General features: G+C 38.8%; 2 protein-coding genes across 3 annotated transcripts; one reads left to right on the top strand and one right to left on the bottom strand.

The window, feature by feature from the left end:
* LOC109223290 (U3 small nucleolar ribonucleoprotein protein IMP4-like) lies at positions 10095-21422 on the top strand. Its single transcript, XM_019387545.1, has 9 exons — positions 10095-10300; positions 10372-10455; positions 12061-12170; positions 12316-12366; positions 16612-16755; positions 16852-16941; positions 17250-17356; positions 20024-20108; positions 20899-21422. The coding sequence occupies exons 1-9, from the start codon at positions 10189-10191 to the stop codon at positions 20995-20997; spliced, it is 882 nt and encodes a 293-aa protein (XP_019243090.1). The 5' UTR covers positions 10095-10188; the 3' UTR covers positions 20998-21422.
* LOC109223289 (thylakoid lumenal 17.9 kDa protein, chloroplastic) lies at positions 22239-24613 on the bottom strand. 2 transcript variants are annotated; one of them, XM_019387543.1, is made up of 4 exons: positions 24287-24613; positions 23054-23168; positions 22897-22966; positions 22239-22736 (listed from the first exon to the last, which is right to left on the bottom strand). In XM_019387543.1, exons 1-4 carry the CDS (start codon positions 24583-24585, stop codon positions 22516-22518), a joined length of 705 nt encoding a protein of 234 aa, XP_019243088.1. In that variant the 5' UTR covers positions 24586-24613; the 3' UTR covers positions 22239-22515. The 2 variants fall into 2 exon arrangements, with proteins under 2 accessions (XP_019243088.1, XP_019243089.1); XM_019387544.1 differs by having other exon boundaries at positions 22897-22957.

The following is a 26713-nucleotide window of genomic DNA, read 5'->3' as shown; positions in this document are numbered from 1 at the left end:
AAATAACACCTCCTCTTCTTGAGATCGATCTCATCTTCACTTTTTTTTTTTGAATAGATTTTGGTGTTTGTAAAGAGGCTTTAAATGTTTGGAAAAGAAGGTATAGAGTTATTGGAAGCAAATTCTACATGTTCTTCTGTATCTTCTTATTTTATCACGACTGAGATTTTGGCTAAAATGTTAATTGAAATAGTAAGAACATGAATTAGAATCATGTACCTTTTACATAGTGGAGTAAGATCACAATCCAGAAAATTTTCCCTAAGTCTAACTTTGATTCTCTTGGAAAATAATGTTTAGTTCCACAAACTAAATGCATCTCTTTGTGTATTTTAAAATGAAGAAGAGAAATATTCTTTGTTAAGGAAGAAGAAGATGAATGAGGAAGGGAGAGTAATTCTTTTTCATTGTTCGTTCTTACCCATCTCAATAAGAAGACCAAAATCAGTTTTAAAAGAAAAAGGAATTAACTGCTATGGGAAAGTTGCTCTTAACTACACCTAAACGTGTAGTAATTTCTCCAAAGAAGTTATTTTATTTCCAAATTCTATATCTCTCCAAATGGGTTGGGTCATCATCATAGAGTGACCCGGTATCCGAATTCAATACCCGACATCTCCCACTTCGCTCATGATGGGTTGGAACTCAAAACCAGTATCATGAATAAATAACAAACTTAATTCATACAGACAAGTAGTTCGTGCGACCTGCGAGCATTAAGAGATACAATATATTTCAAACCTATTAAGGTTATTCTAAAGTTCTATGTAAAAATCCGATCACATTCAGAAAGGATTCACTACTAACATGAGGATCTTATTACTGGCTATACCTCAGACATCACCCGCTACTCCAATAGCTAGTTATTTGATCCCTCATTGTGACTACCCAACCGATCGTCTTGTGTATTGTAGTTCAGCTTCCATTTTTATTGCTTATTTTATGTTAACTAGTAGTTACGTGACTTGCCGAGGTAGTTGGTTTGGTTCCGGAGATGTTTCAGAGCGAATTGGGACACTTTGTCCCAAGGTTGGAAGCTTAAGTTGAATGAATTGATCGGATGTTGACTTTTGTGTAAACGGCTCCAGAATAAAGTTTTGATGGTTCCAATAGCTTTGTATGGTGATTTTGGACTTAGGCATATGTCCGGATTTGGATTTGGAGGTCTGTAAATCGTTTCGGCTTAAATTGGAGAAAGTTAGAAAGTTGAAGGTTTGGAAGGTTGAGAAGTTTGATCGAGAGTTAACTTTGTTGATACCGGGCTCAAGTATTGATTCTGGAAGTTGGAACAGGTCTGTTGTGTCATTTATGACTTGTGTGCAAAATTTGAGGTCAAATGGAGTTGGTTAGATAGGTTTCGGCGTTGGTTTTAGAAGTTGGAAATTCATTAGTTTCAATATAGTTTAATGGGGTGCGATTCGTGATTTTAATGTTGTTTGATGTTATTTGAGGCTTAAACTAAGTTCGTATCATGTTTTACGATATATTGGTATGTTTGGATGGGGTCCGGGGGGGGGGGGGAGGGGGAGCTCAGGTGTGATTTGGATGGTTGGCGGAGCTTGGTTGTACTTTGGAGAAATGCTTAAGGTTCAAGCATTTGGTGCGTTCACACTTGCGGTGGGATTGACCGCAGGTGCGACGTCTTAGTCCCAGGTGCGTAATGAAGAAGAGTATGTGAGGATCGCAGATGCGTTGGTTTTTCGAGTCTGCAAGTGCGGAGTGAGATGGCTTGGCCTTGGTCACAGATGCGAAAACCGATTCACAGGTGCGGGCGAGGTACCACAAAAGCAGTCTTGCATGTGCGGGATTTTGGGCACAGATGCGGCTGGTCGGATTCTTAGTAGCCTTCGCAGAAGAGAGTTTTTTTCCGCAAAGCGGAATCGCAGATGCGGTAGTTTGAGTCGCAGAAGCGAGATCGCTGGCAGTGTTTAAATATCGAAGGGTTTAGTTATTTTTCTTATTTTTGGGATTTAAAGTTCGGACTAGGGCGATTTTAGAGGGGTTTCCACCTAGATTGAAGAGGTAAGTGACTTTTAATCACTATTGTCCATGAATATTGAATTCCCATTGATTATTATACCTATTTTTCATGAATCTAAGTTAGAATTTGAGAATTTTTGGACTATGTTATTGGAGAGTGAAATTTAAAGATTTGAGGTGCGATTTGTGGTTGGAATTGGATGATTTTGGTATGGTTGGATTCATAATTGAATGGGTGTTCGAAATTTGAGAATTTTGTTGGATTCGAGGTGCGGGCCCGAGTTGACTTTTTGGGTTGACTTTTTGATTTTGCTTAAAGATCTTAGCTTTGTCATTTGGGATTAATTACTATAGCTTTTATTGATAGCATTACGTTATTTTGGCTAGATTCGAGACTTTTGGAGGTTGATACACGCGGGAAGGGCTTGTTGGGGGGGGGGGGGATTTGGTTTGCTTGAGGTAAGTATCTTATCTAAGCTTGGTTAAGGCACTAGTTGGTTGAATTATTTGTGATAGCTACGTGCTATGGGAGCGCACATGTGCGGGGTTTGAACTCAAGTGCTAACACCGGGGGGTATTTATCCATGCTCGGATTGCACTTAGGCTATGATACGTATATAATTGACTGTTAAGAATTAAGCTATGGTGTTTCTCATATTTGTAACATTTTGTGAACTATTTGAGCCGTGTTTGAGGCTACATAGATGTTTAATCGCTGAATGAACTTGATAAATGTTATTCTATGATGAAATTGCCGATTTAAGCTATGATAGCACATTTTGCACATGCCTACACTTTAACACGTCATTTATTCCAATCAAGGAGCATGCGATCTTTTATTCATTCATCGCATACATTATTCTTGTTTATTTGCTCATGTGTAATATGATTGGACTGGATGCATGTGACCATGCCAGGTGGATTGTGTTGTTATGCCGTTGACTACGCTGGGCGGATTTTGTTGTTATGCTTGTGTGCACCGGGCGGATTGTATTGTTATGCCTTTGACCACACCGGACGGATTGTACTGTTATGCCAGTGACTACACAGAGCGGATTATGATATTGAGCCCGTGACCACGTCAGGTTGGAAGTACGTTGAATTGGTTGTGCTTGAGTGTGGATATGGATCCATCCCCCTTGGTTCATTCTCTCGTGTTTCTCTCTTGATGGTGTACATGTAACGACCCGACAGGTCGTTTTGAGTCCCAGCGCTCCGTTCAACTGTCGGAGGCCACGAACAGCTTCAGTTCAGGTATTATGACTTGTACGCGTGGTCGGAATTGAATTTCGGGAAGTCCAGAGTTGATTTGAGAAGAGAATTCTTATTTCGGGATCTTAAAGTTGAAAGAATGAACTACGATTGAAATTTTGAGTAAACGACCTCGGAATCGGGATCTGAAGGTTCCAGCAGGTTCGTATGATGATTCCGGACTTGGGCGTATGCCCGGTGCGGATTTTGGATAACCCGGGAGCGTTTTGACGCCTATTGTGGAAGTTAGCATTTTAGAAGGAATTTCATAAGTTTGGTTTGAAGAGCATTTCGGTGTTATCAATGTCCATTTGGAATTTCGAGACTGGGAGTAGCTCCGTATGGTGATTCTGGAGTTGGGAGCGCGATCGGAAGTGAATTCAGAGGTCCGTAGACCATTTTGAAGCCACTTGGCTAAAGATAGAAATTTGAAGGTTTTTGAGGAGTTTGACCGGAGGTTGACTTTTTGATATCGGGGTCGGAATCCAATTCCGGAAGTTGGAGTAGGTCTGTAATATCAAATATGACTTGTGTGCAAAAATTTGAGCTCAATCGGACGTGATTTGATAGGTTTAAACATCGGAAAATAGAAGTTTGAAATTTTAGAGTTCATAAAGCTTGAATTGGGGTGTAATCCATGATTTTAGCGTTGTTTGATATGATTTGAAGCCTCGAGCAAGTCCGTAATGTGTTTTGGGATTGGGCGCCAAAATTTGATCACGCCCAACTATGCCTTATAAAAAGGACTCTGCGGACGTTGCAAATATAACCCGAGTATTACGCCCAGGGTCGAATCCTCAGAGAGTTAACCTATCAACCACTATCTTCAGACCCACTAATTCTTCAGAACCAGCTTCCCAAATATTCAAATCTCGGTTGAGTGTTCTTTAACAACTAGCTTGCAAGTGACTAAATGGCTGTAACTAAATTAATAAGGTTGTAAACAATTATGAGGAAAAGCCAAGGCAATAATTTCCCCTATTGATGGAATCCCTTCTGTTTATGCTCATACAAATTTCCCCACGCATCTCTATCAATCATGAACGCTAATCTTACCGCAAATCTCTCCTGAGTAATCACAGTAATCTACTATTGCACTCTCCCGAGATACACTAGCTTACTTTATTTAGCACAATTCTCTTTAGATTACACCCAAGGCTTCGTTATCCCTAATCCCGCCTTTAAACCCGCAATTATAGATTCCTCTAATAATCTAGGAGTGGTGTTGTTCAACAATACCCTAAATATGCACTCTTTTCCAAGTTATGCACACTAAATAGGCACAGCTAATTGAGGATCCTGTCAATTAACTACAACGAACACGAAGTTGAACAAATAGAGATTAAACTAGCAATTGGTATTCACATAAACAAGAAGTTCATCACCCAATAGGTTCCATCAACGCCTTAGACAAGGAATTTAGCTACTCATGGCTATGGGAAAATAAACTAAGATTGAATTCATCATAAAAATCAAAAGAAAAGAAGAAAGATGTTTAGAGTATTCTCTCACAATGGTTTTCCCTGCTAAGAAACCTTAAAAAACAATACATGCCTCTCTTGGGCGAAGTCTAATATTTTAAATAGGGTTTAGTTCTAAAAATCCCGTAATTGACACTTTGGTCCCCGAAGTTTCTGCGCCTGCCACGGTTCTGCCGCGGTCGCGGTAGAACCGCGGCCAAACACCCTCGCGATTCTCACAACTTCTGCAGCTGCTTCCCACCGCGGTTCTGCCGCGGTCGTGGTGGAACCGCGGCGGATCCAGTATTCTGAATTCTTCGGCCTGTTTTGCCTGGTTCACTTGGGAAATTTCACAGTTGGCCTCTTTTTCATCACTTTTAACTCCAAAACTGCTCCTTAGCCTTCCTTATACATATATCACTTACAAATCATGAAAAGCACTAATAACAACATTTTGTCATCACTTTTAGCATTAAAACTACACAAGAAGGTGATTATTTACGGTGTGATTATAGTCAAATTCACCTATTATGAACCTCTACATGAACAGTCACAGGTTGGAGAATCTGTATGGATTACAGGAAGTTGAACTTGGCTACCAGGAAGGACCATTTCCCACTACCATTCATTGATAGATAGATTGGCAGGGAGGTCTGACTTTTGCTTTCTGGATGGGTACTCTGGGTATAATTAGATTTCTATTGCCCTGGAGGATAGAGAGAAAACGTCGTTCACCTACCAGAGGGCCTCTTTACTTAATTAGGTAATGTCTTGTTACTCGGTAACTAACCAATTACCCGCATGATTAAGAATTATCTCAATTTACTTAAAATTCTACTGATTTTTAATACACTTTATACATCATACTGTCATGGTCATATGGTACCTTGTATGGTATTAGTCCATAAATATCGGGTATTATTGCTCGACCCGTATTTTATCCCAAATCGGCAACCTTCAAGGAAACTCTTTTTCTTTAATTCGTGTACCCTTCATGACACTTACTTATCGCTTATTATAAATAGCATAAATACGTTAATCTCAAGATAATCTCATTCCCGAGTCTACGTCAATTAACAATAGACGAAACTTTTAACGTACGAAAACGCGAGATGTAACAAATATGATGACACCCATCTGCTTGTCCTTAAGAGCACGGTGATGCTAAGGAGGTCACTATTGAGGATGATGGTGCATTGAGGATGCAGGGCAGGCTATGTCTGCCTAATGTGGACGGTTTGCGTGAGTTTATTCTTTAGGAGGCTCATAGCTCGCGGTACTCTATTCATCTGGGTGCCGCAAAGATGTATCAGGAATTGAGGCAGCATTACTGGTGGAGGAGGATGAAGAAGGACATAGTGGAGTATGTTGCTCGGTGTCTAAATTGCCAACAGGTGAAGTATGAACATCGACGACCGATTGGATTTCTTCAGAAGTTAGAGATCCCGGAGTGGAAATGGGAGCGGATCACTATAGATTTCGTTGTTGGGATCCCACAGACTCAGTGGAAGTTTGATGCAGCTTGGGTGATTATGGATAGACTGACCAAGTCAGTTCACTTCCTTCCTGTGATGATTACCTATTCTTCTGAGCAGCTGGCTCGAGTTTATATCCGGGAGATTGTCAGACTTCATGGCGTGACGGTATCTATCATCTCTGACGGGGGTACGCAATGTACATCACGGTTCTGGAGAGGCGTACAACATGAGTTGGGTACTCGGGTGGAGTTGAGCACAACATTTCACCCTCAGACAACCGGGCAGTCTGAGCATACTATTTAGATTCTTGAGGATATGCTATGCGTGTGTGATAGAGTTTGGAGGTTCTTGGGATCAGTTTCTTGCCACTTGCGGAGTTTGCCTACAACAACAGTTATTAGTCCAACATTCATATTGCACCGTTTGAGGCTTTGTATGGTAGGCGGTGTCGGTCCCCAGTGGGTTGGTTTGAGCCGGCCGAGGCCAGATTAATGGGTACAGACTTGATTGAGGATGCCTTGGAGAAGGTTAAGGTGATTCAGGATAAGCTTCCCACGGCCCAGTCCAGACAGAAGAGTTATGTGGACCAGAGGGTTCGCGATATTGCATTCATGGTTGGAGAGCGGGTCCTACTCCGGGTTTCGCCTATGAAGGGCGTTATGAGGTTCGGAAAGAGGGGCAAGCTGAGCCCAAGGTTTATCAGTCCCTTTGAGGTGTTGCGACGAGTTGGGGAGGTTGCTTATGAGCTTGCCTTACCTCCCAGCCTAGCAGGAGTCCATCCGGTATTTGATGTTTTGATGCTCCGGAGCTATCACAGCGATCCGTCTCACGTGTTGGATTTCAGCTCAGTCCAGTTGGACAAGGATCTATGTTGAGGAGCCGGTGGCTATTTTGGACAGGCAGGATCGAATGTTGAGGTCAAATAACATTGCATCAGTAAAGGTTCAGTGGCGGGATCAGCCGGTCGAGGAGGCGACTTGGGAGATCGAGCAGGATATGCGCAGCCATTATTCTCATCTTTTCACCACTTCAGGTATGTCTCCATGCTCGTTCGAGAACGAACAATTATTTTAAAAGGGGAGGATGTAACGACCAGTCTGGTCATTTTGAGAGTTAGAGCCCTGATCCCCTATTTACTGCTTCCCCTGTATCTATTTCTGCTATTGTGACTTGACGGAAGGTTTCATTTTGGTTTATTGGAAGTGTTCGGGACACTTAGTCCCTGAACGGAGGCTTAAGTCTTAGAATTTGGACCGTGGTCGGAACTATGTAAAGACGACTCTGGGATAGAGTTTCGTCGATTCCGTTAGCTCTGTTGGGTGATGTCGGGCTCAGGGGCGTGTCGGGATTGTGTTTTGGAGGTCCGTAGCTCATTTAGGCTTGAAATAGCGAAAGTCGAATTTTTGGAGTTTTGGGCCGATAGTGAAATTTTTGATATCAGGATCAAAATCTGATTCCGGAAGTTGGAGTAGGTCTGTAGTGTTGAATATGACTTGTGTGCAAAATTTGAGGTCATTCGGACGTGGTTTGGTTGGTTTCGCATCGGTTGTCGAATTTGGAAGTTTCAAGTTCTTTCAGTTTGATTTGGAGGGAGATTAGTGATTTTAGCATTGTTTGATGTGATTTGAGGGCTCGACTAAGTTCTTATGGTGTTTTAGGATTGGTTGGTATGTTTGGTTGAGGTTCCGGAGGCCTTGGGTGAGGTTCTGGTGCTTGACAGATCAAAGATTGAAGTTGAGTTGTTGCTGAAGTGATCAGGCTTCTTATGTTTTCACACCTGCGTTGGGGAGACCGCAGGTACGGGATCGCACATGCGGAGTGGAGAGCGCAGATGCGAAGTTTGGAGACTTGGCCAGGGATCGCAGGTGCGAGGTTAGCACAGCATCTGCGATGCCCGCAGATGAGCCTATGCGGCGTAGGACCGTAGAAACGGACAGATTCCGCAGGAGCGCGCACGCAGGTGCGGCCCCATTTTCCGCAGATGCGGACCCAGCCTTCATAAGTGAGTTTTGCACCTGCGATGTCTTTCCTGCAGGTGCGGTACTGCAGGTGCGGTTGAAGCTTCGCAGAAGCGATTTCGCTGGGCAGAAAAGAGAGAATTTCGAGTGTTTTGAATTCATTCTTCATTTGGACTTGAGAGCTCGGAAATTGGCGATTCTTTGAGGGATTTTCAGAGGAAGCTTTGGGGTAACGATTCCTAACTCGTTTTTGGTTATATTTCATTAATCCATAGTTGTTTTCTTCATTAAATTAAGGAATTTGGGTGAAAAGTTGGGAAAATGGGGGGAAAGTTCTTCTACCGAATTTCTGAGTTTTGATTGGGATTTAGACACCAGATTTGGATAATTTTGGTACGAGTGAACTCGTGAGTGAATGGATGGTCATAATTTGTGACTTTTACCCGATTCTGGGATGTGGGTTCGGGGAGGCTTTTGGGCGATTTTTCCAATTTCTTGCTTTAACTTTGATTTCATTAGCTAGATTAGTTCCTTGTAGTTATATTTATGTTATGTAATTGATGTTGGCTAGATCTGCGCCATTCAGAGTCGGATATTCGTGGGAAGAGTATTGTTAAGGATTGATTTGAGCTTGGTTCGAGGTAAGTGGCTTGCCTAACCTTGTGTGGGGGAACTCCTCTTAGGATTTGGTACTATTTGATATATGAGCGCCGTGTACGTGAGGTGACGAGCGCGTACACGAGCTATTTGTTGAAAAAATCCGTTTTCATTAAGTAAAATATATGTTTTTCCTTTAACTGAGCTACACTAGCATATGTCATTATCCCGTTTAGTTTAGAACAACATGTCTACGTGTCTTAATTGCTTATCTGAACTCTATGCAACATGCTTAGTAATTTCTTGCTTCTTCATTGACGTGTATTTAGTCTAAATTATACGCTTCCGTGTAGTAGTTGTAATTCTATTGTTTGAGTTCTATATTTACTTTCGGACTACGGAACGGTATTCCGGGAGATCCCCCTGTACTGCATATTTACTTTCGGACTATGGAACGGTATTCCGGGAGATCCCCAGCACTGCATATTTACTTTGGGACTATGGAATGGTATTCTGGGAGACCCCCCTGCAAATTTACGTTTGGGACTACGAGACGGTATCCTATCCCCTATTGTTATCTTTGTGTTCTGAGTTGTTGCCTTTCTATGATTACATTCTTGTTAAATTTCAGTAATTATTTTACTACGATATTTCATTCTGTCTTATTTTATTATATATACACCAGTAGGGCCCTGACATGAGCTCGTCACTACTCGACCGAGGTTAGCCTTGACACTTACTGGGTACCATTGTGGTGTTCTCATGCCCTTCTCTGCACATGTTTTCGTGTGCAGATCCAGGTACCGCTTATCAGCCGCATTATCAGTGAGGTGAGCCAGCTGTAGAGACTTCAAGGTATATCTGCCGCGTCCGTAGGCCTCGAAGTCCCTATCTACTCTTCCCCATGTCAACACTTCTCGTATGTCCTTTTGTTAGACCGTGGAGCATAGAAATACTATTTTCTTTCTGTAGTTTGTGATTTACGATATTCCGCGTTTTGGGAAAGTTTATGTACATTTCGAGAGTAACTATTGTATATGCCGAGTAACATCTTAATTTCTTATTAAAATTTACCTGTTAGTTGTTAGTTTTCATGTTTTTGGTTTCATTTTCCGAATGTTAGGCTTACCTAGTCGTAGAGACTACGTGCCGTCACGACGGTTCACGGAGGTAGAACTTGGGTCGTGACAAGGGGGTGAAGCAGGCAAAATTATGGTAGCAGAGCAAAAATAAGTGGTGGCAGTGGAGTGCAAAATTACCTAAATAGCCTTTCTCTGAAGAACACAAATTAGCTAGCCAGTGGAGGGATACAACAGGAATTTTACCTAATATAGCAGCACTGCAAATGCCAAATTGCCCTCCGTGTAAGATTATACAAAACCATTTCCCCTAGTCTTAAACCCTACTACCAAAAAATCTCTTATAGCCTACTAGCACAGGAAACCTTCAAACGACTTGGAAGCCATGCATAGAAGGAACATTAGGTTGCGAAGAGAGTACCTTTACAGGAAAAGCTTAGAAGGGAAGGAGCGTTTGTTATATGAGAAGAAACGCAAAATCAAAGAAGCTTTGGAGGGTTAGTTTTCACACTGAATAAATGAGAATCTTTTTTTTAACCTTCTTTATTAACGATTTTGGGTACTTCAGAGGGAAAACCGATTCCAACTGAGCTCAGGAATGAAGAGGCTGCTCTTCGCAAAGAAATCGACCTTGAAGACGAAAATACTGCTGGTATGTTAATTCCCCTTTTGCTTTTTCCCTTGTTTTGGGATCCTGCTACATGTCTTGGTTATTTGGTATACTTGATTGAATTGGGAATGGAAGGTGTCTAGGATAGGAAAAGAAGTGCCATGTTTACTGGAATTTGTTTAAAATGATTGATATAAATAACTTGAAGGGATTTGGGTCAAATATTAACACCAAGGGTGTGACTTAATGTACAATGAAGCTGTGGGAGATAAGGGTTCAAATCCTAGCTGAGTCAATAAAACGCCTCAAATTTCATCCACTTCATGCACTTTTATAACATCTATAGGCTTGGAGAAATAGTGCTTTGTTGATTGAAAATTGTGGAACATTGGTCTGCTTAAGTGAATGCCAAGAAGAGGAATTTATTTGGTCTTCTTATGTGATATAAGTTTTTATAGTTGTAGAGTATGAAAGGGAAGGTAAGAGAGAAGCAATGAGGAGTGTTATGGCAGATGATAGAAGGATACGAAACATAAAATAAACTGGAAATTATTAGATGCTGGAAATGCATGAGAAAGGGGTTATTCACTTTTACTTCTACCTATAATTTGTCGTAGTATCACTGTATCAGTAGGTCAAAAATTAAGAGTACGTTCTGTGAAAATCAAATCTCCATCATAGAGAAGCTATGCAAATTTTGGAATAGCTCTCTTTTATAAAATGTAGATCTGTCGTGAAATGCATTAGATATTAGATATGATTTGCCTCTTACATTTGGTGCTGTTTGAATGTCTTGGCTTACTAGAAAAGTTGTCCCCAACGTCATTGTCACCCTAAAACACAAGGCCAGGGAAGAGCCAAGGAATTATGGAGGAAACATTAAACATGAACTATCTCCTTAGCAACTGCACCTTGTGTGGTTAAAGAAGTGCAACATTGTGATCCTTTTTCCTTTAGTGAACCTAGTTGATTCCTGCTATGGCTCTTTCTTCATCTTCCGCTATATTCTGCTCCATATCCTTTGCCTATTGTTCCTCAGTTCAATGGATCTCATGTTTCAAATCATATTCTCTGTCCTGTGGTGGATGATCATTTCTCACCTTTTTCTTCAGCTTATAGTATCAGACTTGGAATACCTTTTTCCGCCTTTTGGTTGCCAGGACTTATTGGTTGTTTTGGCATTCAGTGGGTGGCGTCTTCCTAGGGTGCGAGTTAATGTCCCTCGGGAACATCGATACATGCTGTTTGTTGTCGTCCGCCGGGGTTACGTGGACCTTATGGAAGAAAGGAGAAGTTCATGTTCCCAATTTTGATTTATCAACCTTATAAAAAAAGAAAAAAAAAGAGATGTTTTAGGATTTGTTGTAGAGCCAGTCCCTGAATGGAAGTTTCTTTGCTCTAGACAACTACCTTTTGGTGTTAAAGACTTTGCGACTGGAACCTATAACCTTTACAGTTGTTGTTCCTTTAATGCTGTATTTTTTGTCATGCTCTCTCTCTCTCTCTCCCTCTATCTCTCTTTGTTCTTTTAAAATTAAGTATTCCAGATGGAGATGAGGTGGTTTCCAATTGCGTTACTTGTTGATTTGTACGTGCTATGTATTTGCTAGGACCAGTCCTTTATCTTTTTTAATTATGTTGATGCAGTACCCCGATCAACTATTGATGATGAATATGCTAATGCAACTGAAAAAGATCCCAAAATTTTGCTTACCACTTCAAGAAATCCTAGTGCTCCTCTTACTCAGTTTGTCAAGGTTGGTGTACCTATCTAAACCTAGTCCCCTAATACAACCCCCCCGGTTTTATAAGTCATTTATTTGATAACTTTTTTTTCAAGGTAATGATTTCTCTTGTTGTCCTTTTCTTTATTTTTTTCCCCCTGTTGTTTTATGGAGACAGGAATTGAAAATTGTGTTCCCTAATGCTCAGCGGATGAATCGTGGTGGTCAGGTTGGTTTACTATTTGTGAAGTTTATTCTTGTTTGATGCTTTAATGCATTATGAGCTAACTAGTGATGGCTTTTGGAGAATTATAGCTTAAGAGTGTCATAATATTTAGAATTGGAGCTAATTTGTCTCTAGGAATAGGACGAGGTGTTCCTTTAGTGTAAATTACAATTATACTTATTTGTATATGTACATATTTGTGTCTGTATGGACGTGTTCAACCTAATTCCATCTTAAAACTTGACGTTAAACTTAATTCCATTGTACTTGGGAAGATTTAGTTAGTGATAATGTGTATTTAAAAAAGCTAATTGGTTTTGCATTGTCGCATACTAGTTCAATTTTGATACTGTTCCTCACTTCCTTTAACCTTGGTTCTTTATGTGGTTGGGACTTGGGAATATCGTTATATCTTACATTTTTGAGATTGATCTTCTCTCCCTTGTTTTACTTCCCATTTCCATGTCAGTCCGTTGTTCTACTGAGCATAAAATATGGAAGATCAGCACCCATGGGTGTGGCCTAGCAGTAAGGAACGGACATGGGAGGTCAAGGTTCAAATCCCATCATAGCAGCAAATACCTTATTACGTTATGTGATTTTATGCCCTGGTGGAGAGTTAGGCGTCACCTTGAGCCGATCTTATTCAATGGATTGTGACTTCCTCACTTGAGAGTTCTATCGAATTTCTATTGATGGACTAGTGGACCCATTCGACTCATTAGTGGATTAGTTGAGGTGCACACAAGCAAGTGGGATACCCCTGTTATTTAAAAATAGAGGAACATCAAGATAAAAGGGAAAAAATTGGATCAGATCCTCCTACATGCTAGTTTGAACGACGATGATCCCCTCTCTTTCTCTCTCTCTGTTTTTTATATGTCTCCTGTTATACTTGGCAGAAAATGGGGCATTTTGGAGAATACTTTACAATTGGCATATTTATTTCACAAGGTTTTACTGATCACAAACAAAATTCACAAGGTTTGGCCCTTTGGTCAAGTATTTCTTGGGACAACCCAATAGTATAGGCAGCTGGGCAGCTCTCTCTACTCTCTATCGAAGACAATATTTTTTGTGTTGTTTTATTTCTAATAGTCTCTACTCCATTCTATTATATGAAAATGAAAGGTAAGGAATTGAAGTAACCTGCATCAGCTTTGTGTCTTTGCTTCATAAAAATTGAAGTGGTCCGTATTTTACTCCACCAAGGCAAGGACATATTTCAGTCGCACTTATTTAATCTATATACTATATTAAAAGCACAAAACCCCTTAGCGAAATGTCGTTCGCCTTTTTTGCCCTTTGGAAATATGACTTCACTCATAGTCATTTACTTAATTTTTGTGAGAAAGCACGGGAGAAAATATTATTGATTAATTAAGACAATGATACACTGAGTCCTATATATACATAATACATGTCCTACTCCTAATACATATGGGATTAGGGTTATCTACTACTATTTATACAATGAAACTAACACTCCCCCTCAAGCTGGTGCATATAAATCATATGTACCGAGCTTGTTACATATATAACTAATACGAGGACCAGTGAGGGACTTGGTGAAAATATCAGCAAGCTGATCATTTGACTTTACAAATTTTGTAGCAATATCTCCTGAGAGTATCTTTTCTCTAACAAAGTGACAGTCAATCTCGATGTGTTTTGTTCTCTCATGGAACACTGGATTTGACGCAATATGAAGAGCAGCTTGATTATCACACACAAGTCCCATCTGACTAATCTCACCAAATTTTAGCTCCTTGAGCAACTGTTTGATCCAAATTAGCTCACACGTGGCCATAGCCATTGCTCGATATTCTGCTTCTGCACTAGACTGAGCAACCACATTCTGTTTCTTGCTCTTCCAAGACAGCAAATTTCCTCCTACTAAGACACAATATCCAGACGTAGAACGTCTATCAGAAGGTGATCCTGCCCATTTAGCATCTGAGTATCCAACGATCTGCTCATGGCCTCTATCTTCAAACAATAAGCCTTTGCCTGGAGCTGATTTTATATACCGAAGAATGCGAACAACATCATCCCAATGACTATCACATGGAGAATCCATAAACTCACTCACAACACTCACAGGAAAGGAAATGTCAGGTCTAGTCACTGTGAGGTAATTTAATTTACCAACCAACCGCCTATATCTTGCAGGATCGCTAAGAGGCTCCCCCTGTCCTGGCAGAAGTTTAGAATTCGGATCCATCGGAGTGTCAACAGGTCTACAACCTGTCATTCCTGTTTCCTCAAGAATATCTAAGGCATACTTCCGTTGTGAATCACAATACCCGAGCTAGACTGAGCGACCTCAATACCCAGAAAATACTTTAATCTGCCCAGATCCTTAGTCTGAAAGTGCTGAAAGAGATGTTGCTTCAACTTACTAATACCATCCTGATCATTGCCGGTAATAACAATATCGTCAACATGAACGACAAGATAAATACAGAGATTTGAAGCAGAATGTCGATAAAATACAGAGTGATCAGCTTCACTACGATTCATGCCAAACTCCTGAATAACTGTACTGAACTTACCAAACCAAGCTCGAGGAGACTGCTTTAGACCATAGAGGGATCGGCGCAACCGACATACAAGGCCACTAGACTCCCCCTGAGCAACAAAACCAGGTGGTTGCTCCATATAAACCTCATCCTCAAGGTCACCGTGAAGAAAAGCATTCTTAATGTCCAACTGATAGAGAGGCCAATGGCGAACAACATCCATGGATAGAAAAAGGCGGACTGATGCAATTTTAGCCACGGGAGAGCTCTGATACCATGTGAGAAAGCACGGGAGAAAATATTATTGATTAATTAAGACAATGATACACTGAGCCCTATATATACACAATACATGTCCTACTCCTAATACGTATGGGATTAGGGTTATCTACTACTATTTACACAATGAAACTAACAATTTTTATAATTTTTAGGACTTGATAATCAAATAAAAATTTTCTTAGTAAATCATTCGTAATTTGAGTTTGATCCGTACACTACTATTGCATGTAGGATATTCAATTTATTCTATTCATTATTTTCCTTATCGGATTTCACTTTTCGTCCAACTCTTTGTCAAGTAAACTAGGTTTATGTTGGAAGCAATTTCTTAAAACCTCTTTGCTTATAGGATTATGTTGGAAACAGATTCTTAAAACCTCTTTGCCTATCTAAAAAACCATACAATAATTTTGCAGCATAAAGATGTTAGTCTTAAGATGCAAAGACTAAATATGATTAAGATTTGCCACGACTTGATGATTACTAAAAAGGGAGTAACACGAGAAAGAACATGAGAAAACATGTTAATTAATCTAATGGTTATTAGTTTTCCTATTTCACCATTCACGACCCAATTTCCGAACCAACATGTACATTAGTTAATATATTATATATATATTGATAATTTTTTTTACTACTTAAAAATAGAATATGATTGGATAAAATAAAAATTACTAAATACTTAAAATTTGGTATGAGCTAGCATTAACCATTCAAAACAACAAGAAAATAAAGTATTTTCTTATGTGAGAACAAATAATTAATTCTTTGAATTAACAACGACATACCCAGTATTATCCCACACTGTGGGGTCTGGGGAGGGTAGTGTGTACGCAGACCTTACCCCTACCTTGTTAAGTCATTGAATTAACTAATTTGTAAAATAGTTCTTTTATAAATGATTAAATTCATCATATATGTAAAAAAATAATCAAATTGACATAATAGGCTATATAAGTTGTGCCCTTAAAAAGAGAATCGACAATGAAGAAATCAAAAAAATAAGAGGAAAATTAGTTATAGTATAATATTAAGAGTTAAATTGATTAAAATGTTGTTCATTTAACTAAATCAATATTCTTCACTTAGCTAACATTTTTTCTTAGCTTTCCTTTTATAACTCAAATGTAAACTTTTAAGAAAATATTTCTATGATTAAAATTTTTTTTTATACTCATTGAATGAATTAGGTACACGCGCAACACGTGTAAGCTAAGACTAGTAAAATATAAAAAGAAGAGAGCACATGGCAATGGATATCACAAATTTTTTTTTTGTAAAGAAATTGCTGTGGCTCTTCGTCTTCTGGACGTTTCTTTCTTCAACGGGGAAAATGATTTGGCTTAAGCACTTAATAACTTTTATATAGTTGCATAAGTATTTAGTCCTATTTTATACATTTATTATGTGTTTGCATTTTAGTCTCTTTTTCCCCTTTTTACAGGTTATATCAGAAATAATTGAAACCTGCCGAGCTCATGATTTTACAGATGTAATTTTGGTCCATGAGCATCGTGGTGTGCCTGATGGTATTATCATTAGCCATCTGCCGTTTGGTCCAACTGCTTACTTTGGATTGCTCAATGTGGTAAGTGGTCTTACTCTTCCCTTATATAGTTCCAGAAGTCTTCTGCTGGCTGTGAAGAGTTGCAGATGATGTCCTCATTTAACCATTTTCATGCAGGTCACGAGACATGATATAAAGGACAAAAAATCTATTGGAACCATGTCTGAGGCGTACCCACATCTGATTTTTGACAAATTTTCAACAAAGGTTATACCTAACATCCTTTTTTTGATGAAGAGTAAAACCTATCATTTTTTTCATGCATTTCCAATGGACTTGCTAGACATATTAACAAAAGAAACAAGAATTCTATGTTATCTCCATATTAAAGTTTATAGCTTCACAGTGGCTCTCAGTTGGTGACATATTAACATCCAGAGTTTTTAATTTGGTGGCCTATATCTGCAATCAATCCTAGAAATTTTAATTATATATGAATGTCTGGAGTCTTTGTATTCTTAGTATAGCATCTTCTATACTGTTCTATGCTAACCAGGAATATTTTGATCATGCAGCTTGGTGAGAGGACAGTTAACATCCTAAAGCATTTGTTTCCGGTACCCAAGCCTGATACAAAACGTATTATCACATTTGCTAACCAGTCAGACTACATTTCATTCAGGTTAGTTTCTTGTTCGTAGTAGTTAAATTACTTAAAAATTAATGGTATCATACTTGCAAAATGAAGCTTGTAAAGTGTATCTTTGGCATTGGCTATCCTTAAACAAGTAGATATATGTCTGACTTCCGTTTCAATAGATTGCACCAGGGAGTGTTTTAAGAATGCAAGAAAGGAGGCGAAATTAGCGGTCACGGCGGCTAAGACCGCGGCGTTTGGGCGTCTATACGAGGAAGTCGGGAGCAAAGGCGAAGACAAGAAGTTGTACCGGTTGGCCAAGGAGAGGGAGAGGAAGGCCCGTGACTTGGACCAGGTGAAGTGTATTAAAGACGAGGACGGCACTGTATTGATGGACGAGACACATATTAGACGCAGATGACAGACGTACTTCCATAGACTGTTGAACGAGGAGGGGGACAAAAGTATTGTGCTGGGTGAGTTGGAGCACTCCGAGAGTCGGCGAGATTTTGGGTACTGTATGCGTATTAAGATGGAGGAGGTGGAAGGGGCTATGCGCAAGATGAGTTGGGGCAGAGCGACGGGGCCCGACGAAATCCTGGTGGAGTTTTGGAAGAACGCGGGTCGAGCAGGTTTGGAGTGGCTCACTGGGTTGTTTAATGTTATTTTTAAGACGAAAAGGATGCGCGAGGAATGGAGGTGGAGTACGATGGTTTCGTTGTACAAGAACAAGGGTGATATCCAAAATTGCAACAATTATAGGGGTATAAAGCTGTTGAGCCAAACTATGAAGATTTGGGAGAGGGTGGTGGAAGTCAAAATGAGGAAGAGTGTGTTTATTTTCGAGAACCAGTTTGGTTTCATGCCGGGGCGCTCGACTACGGAAGCTATTCATCTGGTGAGGAGATTAGTGGAGCCGTATAGGGAAAGGAAAAAGGACTTGCACATTGTGTTTATCGACCTTGAAAAAGCATACGATAAAGTGCCATGGGAAGTTTGGTGGAGGTGTTGGAGGTTAGCGGCGTTCCGGTAGCGTACACTAGGGTGATTAAGGATATGTACGATGGTGCTAAAACTCGGGTGAGGACTGTGGGAGGAGACTCGGAGCACTTTTTAGTTGTGATGGGGCTGCACTAGGGATCGACTCTTAGCCCGTTTTTATTTGCCTTAGACGATGGACGTGCTGATGCGACACATACAGGGTGAAGCGCCACGGTGCATGCTATTTACCGATGATATAGTATTGATCGACGAGACGCGAAGCGGGGTCAATGCAAGGTTGGAGGTTTGGAGGCAGACCTTGGAATCTAACGGTTTCAAGTTGAGCAAGACTAAGACAGAGTACTTAGAGTGCAAATTCAATGATGGGGCTCGTGAGTCACACGTGGATGTAAAGCTTGATACTCAAGTTATCCCCAAGAAAGGTAGTTTCAAGTATCTCGGGTCTATTATCCAGGGTAACGGGGAGACTGACGAGGATGTCGCACACCGAATTGGAGCGGGATGGATGAAATGGAGGCTTGCATCCGGCGTCTTATGTGATAAGAATGTGCCGCTAGGACTTGAAGGTAAATTTTATAAAGTGGTGGTTCGACCAATTATGCTGTATGGGACGGAGTGTTGGCCAATTAAGAACTCAGATGTGTAGAGGATGAAAGTAGCAGAAATGAGGATGTTGAGATGGATTAGTGGGTATACCAAGAGAGATAAGATTAGGAATAAAGTCATTCAGGATAAAGTGGAAGTGGCCTCCGTGGAGGTCAAGATGCGGGAGTTGAGGCTGAGATGGTTCGCGCACGTAAAGAGGAGAAGCATTGATGCGCCTGTCAGGAGATGTGAGATGCTGACCATGAAGGGTTTGAGAAGAGGTCGAGGTAGGTCAAAGAAGTGTTGGGGAGAGGTGATTAGACATGATATGGCGCGGCTTCAGCTTACTGAGGACATGACCCTTGACAGGAAGGTATGGAGGTCGAGGATTAGGGTAGTAGGTAGTTGTAAGTTTCTCCTTTTCTTACAAGTTACTTTAGTAGCACTCATGTTCCTGTATATGCTTAAGTAGACGTTACTCCGTCATGTGATTTAGTTCGCTTCTGCTATCGTATATTCTGTTGTTATTGTTTAGTACTACTAATCCCCCCCCCCCTCCCCCCCTTATTTTTTATTCTTTTATTTTTAATTTTTTCTCCCCTCGTATTCTTCCTCTTCTTCCCCTTCTTCTTTTTCTCACTCTTTCTAAGCGGAGTGTTTACTGGACACAGGTAGAGGTAAGGTTTGCTTACGCACTACCCTCCCTAGACCCCACTTGTGGAAATATACTGGGTTTGTTGTTGTTGTTGGTAACATTTTATTTCTTTTTCAAAGTCCATCATTTCAAGGATGTCTCTTTTAGTTGTTTCAGTCATTAGATTCCAGGAATATAACAGTAGCTTTTACCACTTTACTCTCTTGATTGTTTCAAACCACCAACCTCATGGTTGGAGGTGGTGGGTCCTACCACTAGGCCTAAGCATTAGAGGGTCCTTACCACTAGCTTTTACATATATATCCCTTGTGTTGTCAAAGAACCTTTTATATAGGCCTAAGCATATATAGAGCCTTTTCTGATTGACAGAGAGGGTAGCTGAAAAGGAGGTTAAGTTTTGATCATTTACCAAATATACAGCTTCTTCTTTTCCTCCTTGCTTTTGCACTAACTTTGATTGAAACATGCAGACATCACATCTATGAAAAGCACGGAGGTCCAAAATCAATTGAGCTGAAAGAGGTTGGTCCTCGATTTGAACTACGGCTTTACCAGGTATCCATAATTCAAATGAGACTTGTTTCATCATTCTTGTCTGCATCCATGTTTATGTATAATTCTGAAACTGTGTATATTGCTGCTTATCTAAGTTTCTTAGCAGAGCGACATATCTATATAATTTTCTGTTTTGGGTGTGTGTGTGTGTGTTTGGGGGGGGGGGGGGATAATGGATGTCAAGTAACTAGACTATAAGTGATATCGGACCCTTATCTCTGTGAGTTTATTAATCTGTGATTTCTCGTGTTTGTGAAATTTGTCATATTAGTTAACAGCATTGTTTTGGTCTTAAAGAGTCAGAGCCTGAAATTGATAACTGTGGAGGAGGGTGGAAGTTAGGAAAGACCATATTCAGCAGTTTGGTAGTATTTCTTTTTTAACAATTCTCTGATTTGTTGCCAGATAATAATAGTAGTTAATCTACCTCGAATCTCTGAAAGTTCTACTATAATTTACATCCCATTTGATTTTATGATTTGATGTAAGATAATAGTAGCGGTTCATACTATGTTCAACTTTTGTGTGCCAGTCGGTTTCTGATTCTAGATAGTCGTTTTCTCCATTTTAAAGTATAACATGGTCGAACATAATGGCCTCATCGAGATGCATGATTTTCTTCCGTAGCAAGTTTCCAAGTGCTTGTGCTGTCTCTTTATTGAATGTCAATTACATAATGTACAGCTTTCGTGCTATGTTAGCATCATGTGATATCTTTTAGTTTTGCTGAAAGTCTTGATCAGCGTTCCATCTGTCGTGTCTGATCAAGTTACTTGTTTCCTTTCTGTAGATAAAACTAGGAACGATGGATCAGGATGAAGCTCAAACCGAGTGGGTCATAAGGCCTTACATGAACACATCCAAAAAACAGAAGCTTCTAGGAGACTGAAGCTGCAGAATATAAACTTTGAAGCCCCCAAGCATTAACAGAAGTTGATTTCAAACTTTGGTAGTCGTTGCTGCTAAAATCAATTTTGTTAGCGAGAAAACATCACAGAGCAAGATATTTGTTTGATCATTGAATCGTAGGAGAGCTATATATCTCAGAGCAATATTTGACGTAATTGCCGCTTCTGGTTCCACAGAGAGGAGATGCTGTAAAGTCTTTGCCTCTGTGTGGAGGTGAAAAATCGAATTCTCTTTGTTTCAAGTAGTCATTTGGTATTTCCCTTGAACTGGGAATATGATGTAATGTATAATATGCTAGTTTTTTTTAGGTCTCAAAATTGATTTATATGACTCTTCTATGTTGGATTACTTATTAATGGCTGGCTCTAATTTTTAAAATTTTCTTTCAACTTTTCTGAAATTTAACCACGAGTCTCTTATTCATATTGGTACTTAGTAAATGGTTTTGTTACATAATTTATTTTTGTTATACTCTTTTGCCCATCATTCAAGTACTAAGTATTAGTCATTAAAGTTGACATATTGCTGAACATCAATTACCGAGCATGCTTAAAAGTCCAAATCACCGAAGAAGAGTATTTTTTTTTTCTTTCAAAAATTAGAGTTCTAAAGTTTCTTATGTTATGCCGAAATATTTTTTCCGAAAATACTAAATTTACTTAAGTCGATTCTCATTTAGCGCTCACGCATTAAAATGCACGATGGCTCGGTCAGCTTTTATAATATTGTTATATTTTGGTTGACACAGCTTCGCCTTCTCATTAAAAAAACATTGCAACTACTGCCAGAAAGTTTTTTTTTTTTTTTTTTTTTAACTATAAGTGTAAGATCACTGGACCACTTCAAAGCCATACTGAATAACTTATGATCTTTTTTCCTTTTCTTCTGGGGCAAAGCTTTTACTTGTATCAGCTCCTGTTAGGTTGTTAAAAGCTTTTAGATAAGATGATCATACAATAATAATGAGAGCAAGGTAAGCAGAGGCCAACGAATTTTCATGTAATTGGCTCATAAAAAAGATCAAGCTCGTACATGTGGTCACACACTTCAACAAGTAATGTGGGATCGGTAGTTTTTTAAAAATATCAAGACCTTCACCACATCTTCTAACTGCCATAAAGTACTTTTCCCAAAAAACAAAAAAATCAGCAAATCAGTAAGCTTAAACTACAACCGAGTCCGAGCAACTTAGCTAGCCACACCCTTGGATGCAAAAGAATGGAAAGAGAAACTAACTCGTTGATACACTGGGAAAGATGGACTATTACTCTGCTAGAAGTCCAATACATAACAAAATAGTGAAATCATAACACTTAGAAACTCCTAGATTGTCCAATTTGTTTCCCAGCAGAAGGGGAGTTGCCAACCAGGATACATAACAGAAATATTTTTATGATTGATCAGGTCCAAAAAAACAATTATTTTGATTAAGGCTTACGCTGTGCACAAGTTGCTCTACAAAACTTAATGCATGTAGCTATTTATATACATCATAGTTCTATTCCATTGAGTCAAGACTTGGTGCATACCAGCCCAACTCTTCTGTGATCTTTTTCATTCTTTCTTCTTGTCCTTTTGAATCTCCTAATGCTGTAGTAAATGGGTATATATAGGTCACTTTTGTGGCCATTGCTCTGTAGGCAACTGAATCTCCTTTCACCAAAAATTCTAAAACATCTCTGCCCAATCCTCCATCTACCTCAGCCTGCAAATATTTTCCTGCATGCAATTGTTTCCATCATCAGCAAACAGGAATTTTTCCTATTCAGTCCTAAAATTAATCAATGTTTGATGAAATAAATATTCAATATATCTTGATTTCATTTAATCATATCGATTAAAGTGCAGTGTTTGAGGCATCTAGTTTCAGTATGATTACCATCAGGGATATCTTCAATAACTTGAATCTTTGCATTCTTCTGTGTCTTCAAAATGGCGTCCTGCAATTGCTGCAACAGATGATGAATTTAACAGACAGACAGACAATTGCGAACAACATCAAAACGACTATCGAAAGTCTACATGATCTTCTTTACCATAATAGCATTGCCAGTAGAATTTTGAGGAATCATCCAGGGGAAGGCAGAAGAAGAAGACTGGGGATTTGTCGACACACACCCCGGATTAACTGAGGGGCAAGGTCTGATTTTTCTGCAATAGCAGGCGATATATATAAACCATAAGCCAATGGAAGAAGTAACCTTAATTAATTCAGCAGCCTGGCTTTAGATAATTGCCTCAATTGTATATACGCAAGAGAACAGAAAGGTTGTACTTTTGGAAGCTAAATTAGCAACATTAATAGTAGGCAAGGAGTGCATCACATATTTTACTTATGGAGTTGGTCCCTAATACAGTATCTAAAACTACAAAAAATCAGATTCAAATAACATTTGGAATTACGAAATAACACTATAGACATTAAGGGACTAGGTGAATTCCAAAAAATCTATACCATTGTCTATTGAAGTGACTTTGTGACAGTAGCATATTTGAGGATGAGTACATGAGGTACCTGCTAAAAACTAGTAGTACCAATACTTGGTAAACATTCTTAGCCGAGGAGGTTCGCAACTAGACTATCTTCCTGCAATAGGCATCAGCATTTATGGACTACACTCCTTCAACGTAACGGAGTAATGGATCATCCGTGCAGTAAGCAGCTGAAGATGACAAAATTTTATCTCTAGCAGTTCACAAATTAACTTAGTCCGCGCCTTCTTATTGAATTGTGGACGACCACATCAAAAAACTTTAACTATTAAGGAGGGGACACATTTCTACAATAGGCATCTCATGTGCTGGACTACTCTTTTCTTCGCCCAAGCATGTTGAAATTACTTTTGAAGTGGTAATTGTGACACTTGCACCATCTCTACCTTATGTGATATCACATTGAATTGTGTGACAATCTTATCTAAAAGTTTAAACAGTTAGGAAAGAACACATTTATTTATTTACTTGTCTCTAGCATGTCTCTTCACATGTGGAAATTCATTGTGATAGACGATCGAGGTGAGACCTGAACTCAGAACCTTGGTATGCTTTGATATACATGTTGAATTATGTGACCATCTTACCTAAAAGATTTAAACTTTTAAATGAGATGGTCATACAATTCAACACAGTAGGTTTAATTGCCATAAGTTATACAAAATCCTCTGACTTTACAATGAGAGAGCCCATCTTAGGGCATAAAACAGATAACAACATTATATAAACTTGATTAGGATAGCTAAAACGCGGAGAAATGGAGAGCAGAGAATTACCCATTTTCGAGCCCGGTAGGCAAGTTCTTGGATTGTGAGAATGGAGTTGTGGGAGCTAGTGAAGAAGATTTGGAGTCGAGAAAAGGTATTGCCGAAGATGACAGGGGAGTACTGACAAGCGAAACAGCAACTGCTAAAGGGAGTACCTTGGACCAAAAATATGGTACTGTTGCTACGGATTGGTGGTGCTCAGCTGCTACATTGAGCGTACAAGAATACTTCTTGGCCGGAGAATTGTGTTTGGCAGCGACTTTGGGAAGCAGCGGAAGAAGCTGACCGCTCATTCCGAATGCGGCCATGTTTGTAATTCTTCTGTAGTTGCTGTTCCATTTCTTTCTATACAGGCAGATGTAAATTCTATTTATGGTCCACGGTCTGCCACGTTGGATAATACAAACTTTGATGTGTTTCTCTTATGTTTTGCTCAATAAATAACTTTTTCCTTTCTTTCTTTATTCATTTATTTATTCAAAATTCATTGACCTAATTAATTCGAATTTGTGTTGCATAAGGTTTTCCGAGGGAACAATTATCCTCTCTCACTTTTTTCATTCTTAAGATTCAACTTGAGATCTTTAATTAAATACGGAGGAATTAGATCAGTTCCATCACACTCTTTGATGGTGCTCTATACACTACTGCATCTTTACAACATCACAATTACTTTATTTTTGTTTTGCTTACAATAATTTCTTTTTAGCTTATGAGATATCAAATCTAGTACTATATATTATTGTGTGAAGATAGGACTGATAATTGAAAAATAGCCAGCATTTGTAAAATTATTGAAAATAACCACTATCTTGCTGAAACACGGAAAATTCCAACATAATATGCTGGATTATGGAGCTCCTGCATGTAAACTTCTAGCATATTATGTTGGAACTTCAGCACACGAAAAGTTTCAACATAATATGCTCGATTATGGAGCTCCTGCATATAAACTTCCAGCATATTATGAAATTTCAGCACATTATGCTGGAATCTTATATGTACAAAATTCGAACTCCAGCCATATTATGCTTGAACTTTTTTGGATTTTTAAGGATGTTTTTTTGTTCATAGTTTATCTTTACATATAAAAAATGGCAAAATTTTGATTACTTTTGAAACTGTAGTTATTTTTTAATTATTAGTTGTAAATTCCGCTATTTCTGATTTATTTCCTATTATTGTAGATAACCAGTTATAGAAAAGTTAGAAAGACGAGTTTACTTGATCTTTGAAGTAAAAAAAGAAATCTGATAAAGGTTTCTATAAGACGGTAACAACTGGAAAATTGCTATTGGACCGGTCCATCCATAAAATACCTTAGTTCGTTAATTTATCAGCTGTGTAATGAAACAATAAAGAAAAATATTTCAAAGAAGGAGGAAGAATTCTTATTAATTTTGGATGAATGGAATAGAACCCCTCTATTTATAGGGAAAAAGTGATTTAGTCACATAGTAACAAACTCTAGAATTTCTCTAAAATATAGACATTCACCTTAAATAAAATTCTAGTTATAACACTCTCCCTTGAATGTCTATTCAACAGATAATATGCCTCGTTAAAACCTCAACTAAAATAGAACCCAGTGGGAAAAAAAATTCTAGAGAAGGAAAAAGAGTACACATGTTTAGAAATACGCCTTTTGGTTGCCTCGTTAAAAATCTTGCAAGGAAAACTCAGCGGGACAAAATCTTGTAAGGGAAAAAGAGTACAACGCGTATTCACTCCCACTGATGAGAACATCAATTCACATCTTTGAGCCTTCGCATTCCAATAATGTGCATGTTGATACCCAATTTTTCCCTCATATATTTTAAATTTTGCATAAATACTTTCAAAATATTGTACATGCATTTACAAACATGCACAAGTGTTCTACAATTTTTCTACAATTTTTAAAGGCCCTAAATCCATTTATTTCTACATTTTTTAATTACATAAATGTTCAAAACTATCCCTCATATTATTTTATGATAATTTAATCATCTAAATTCATTACTTATGTTCATATGAGTGTTCAAACATTTTAATTGCATATTTTATAATCACATTTGCATGTTTAAGACTATAATTGCATATTTTACAAATATAGCCTCTACATAGGCATAACTACATTATCTATACAAAAAATAACTTTTTATATTTTTATAATATTGAATAATTATTTTAAATCACCTTCATGCTTGCAAATTATTTTTTATCATTTTATTAGCTATTTTAAAAATTATTTTAATTAGTAAAATGGGTATTTAAATAACAGCCCCTAATTTACACCCAAAATCGGAACCCCCCTCCCACCCACCCCCCCAATCCAACTTATTAAACCCAAGCCCATTTTAAAACAACCCTAACCCAATTAAACGTACCCGACCCAATAACCCCGATTAATCGTGGCCGTTGATCTTTTAGATCAACGGTCCACAATTAAACTTA

This window comes from Nicotiana attenuata, chromosome 3 (genome assembly GCF_001879085.1).
Source record: "Nicotiana attenuata strain UT chromosome 3, NIATTr2, whole genome shotgun sequence".
Lineage (NCBI taxonomy): Eukaryota > Viridiplantae > Streptophyta > Magnoliopsida > Solanales > Solanaceae > Nicotiana > Nicotiana attenuata.
Note: the sequence above shows the minus strand (reverse complement) of the source record. Positions and strands in the feature narration are given on the sequence as shown.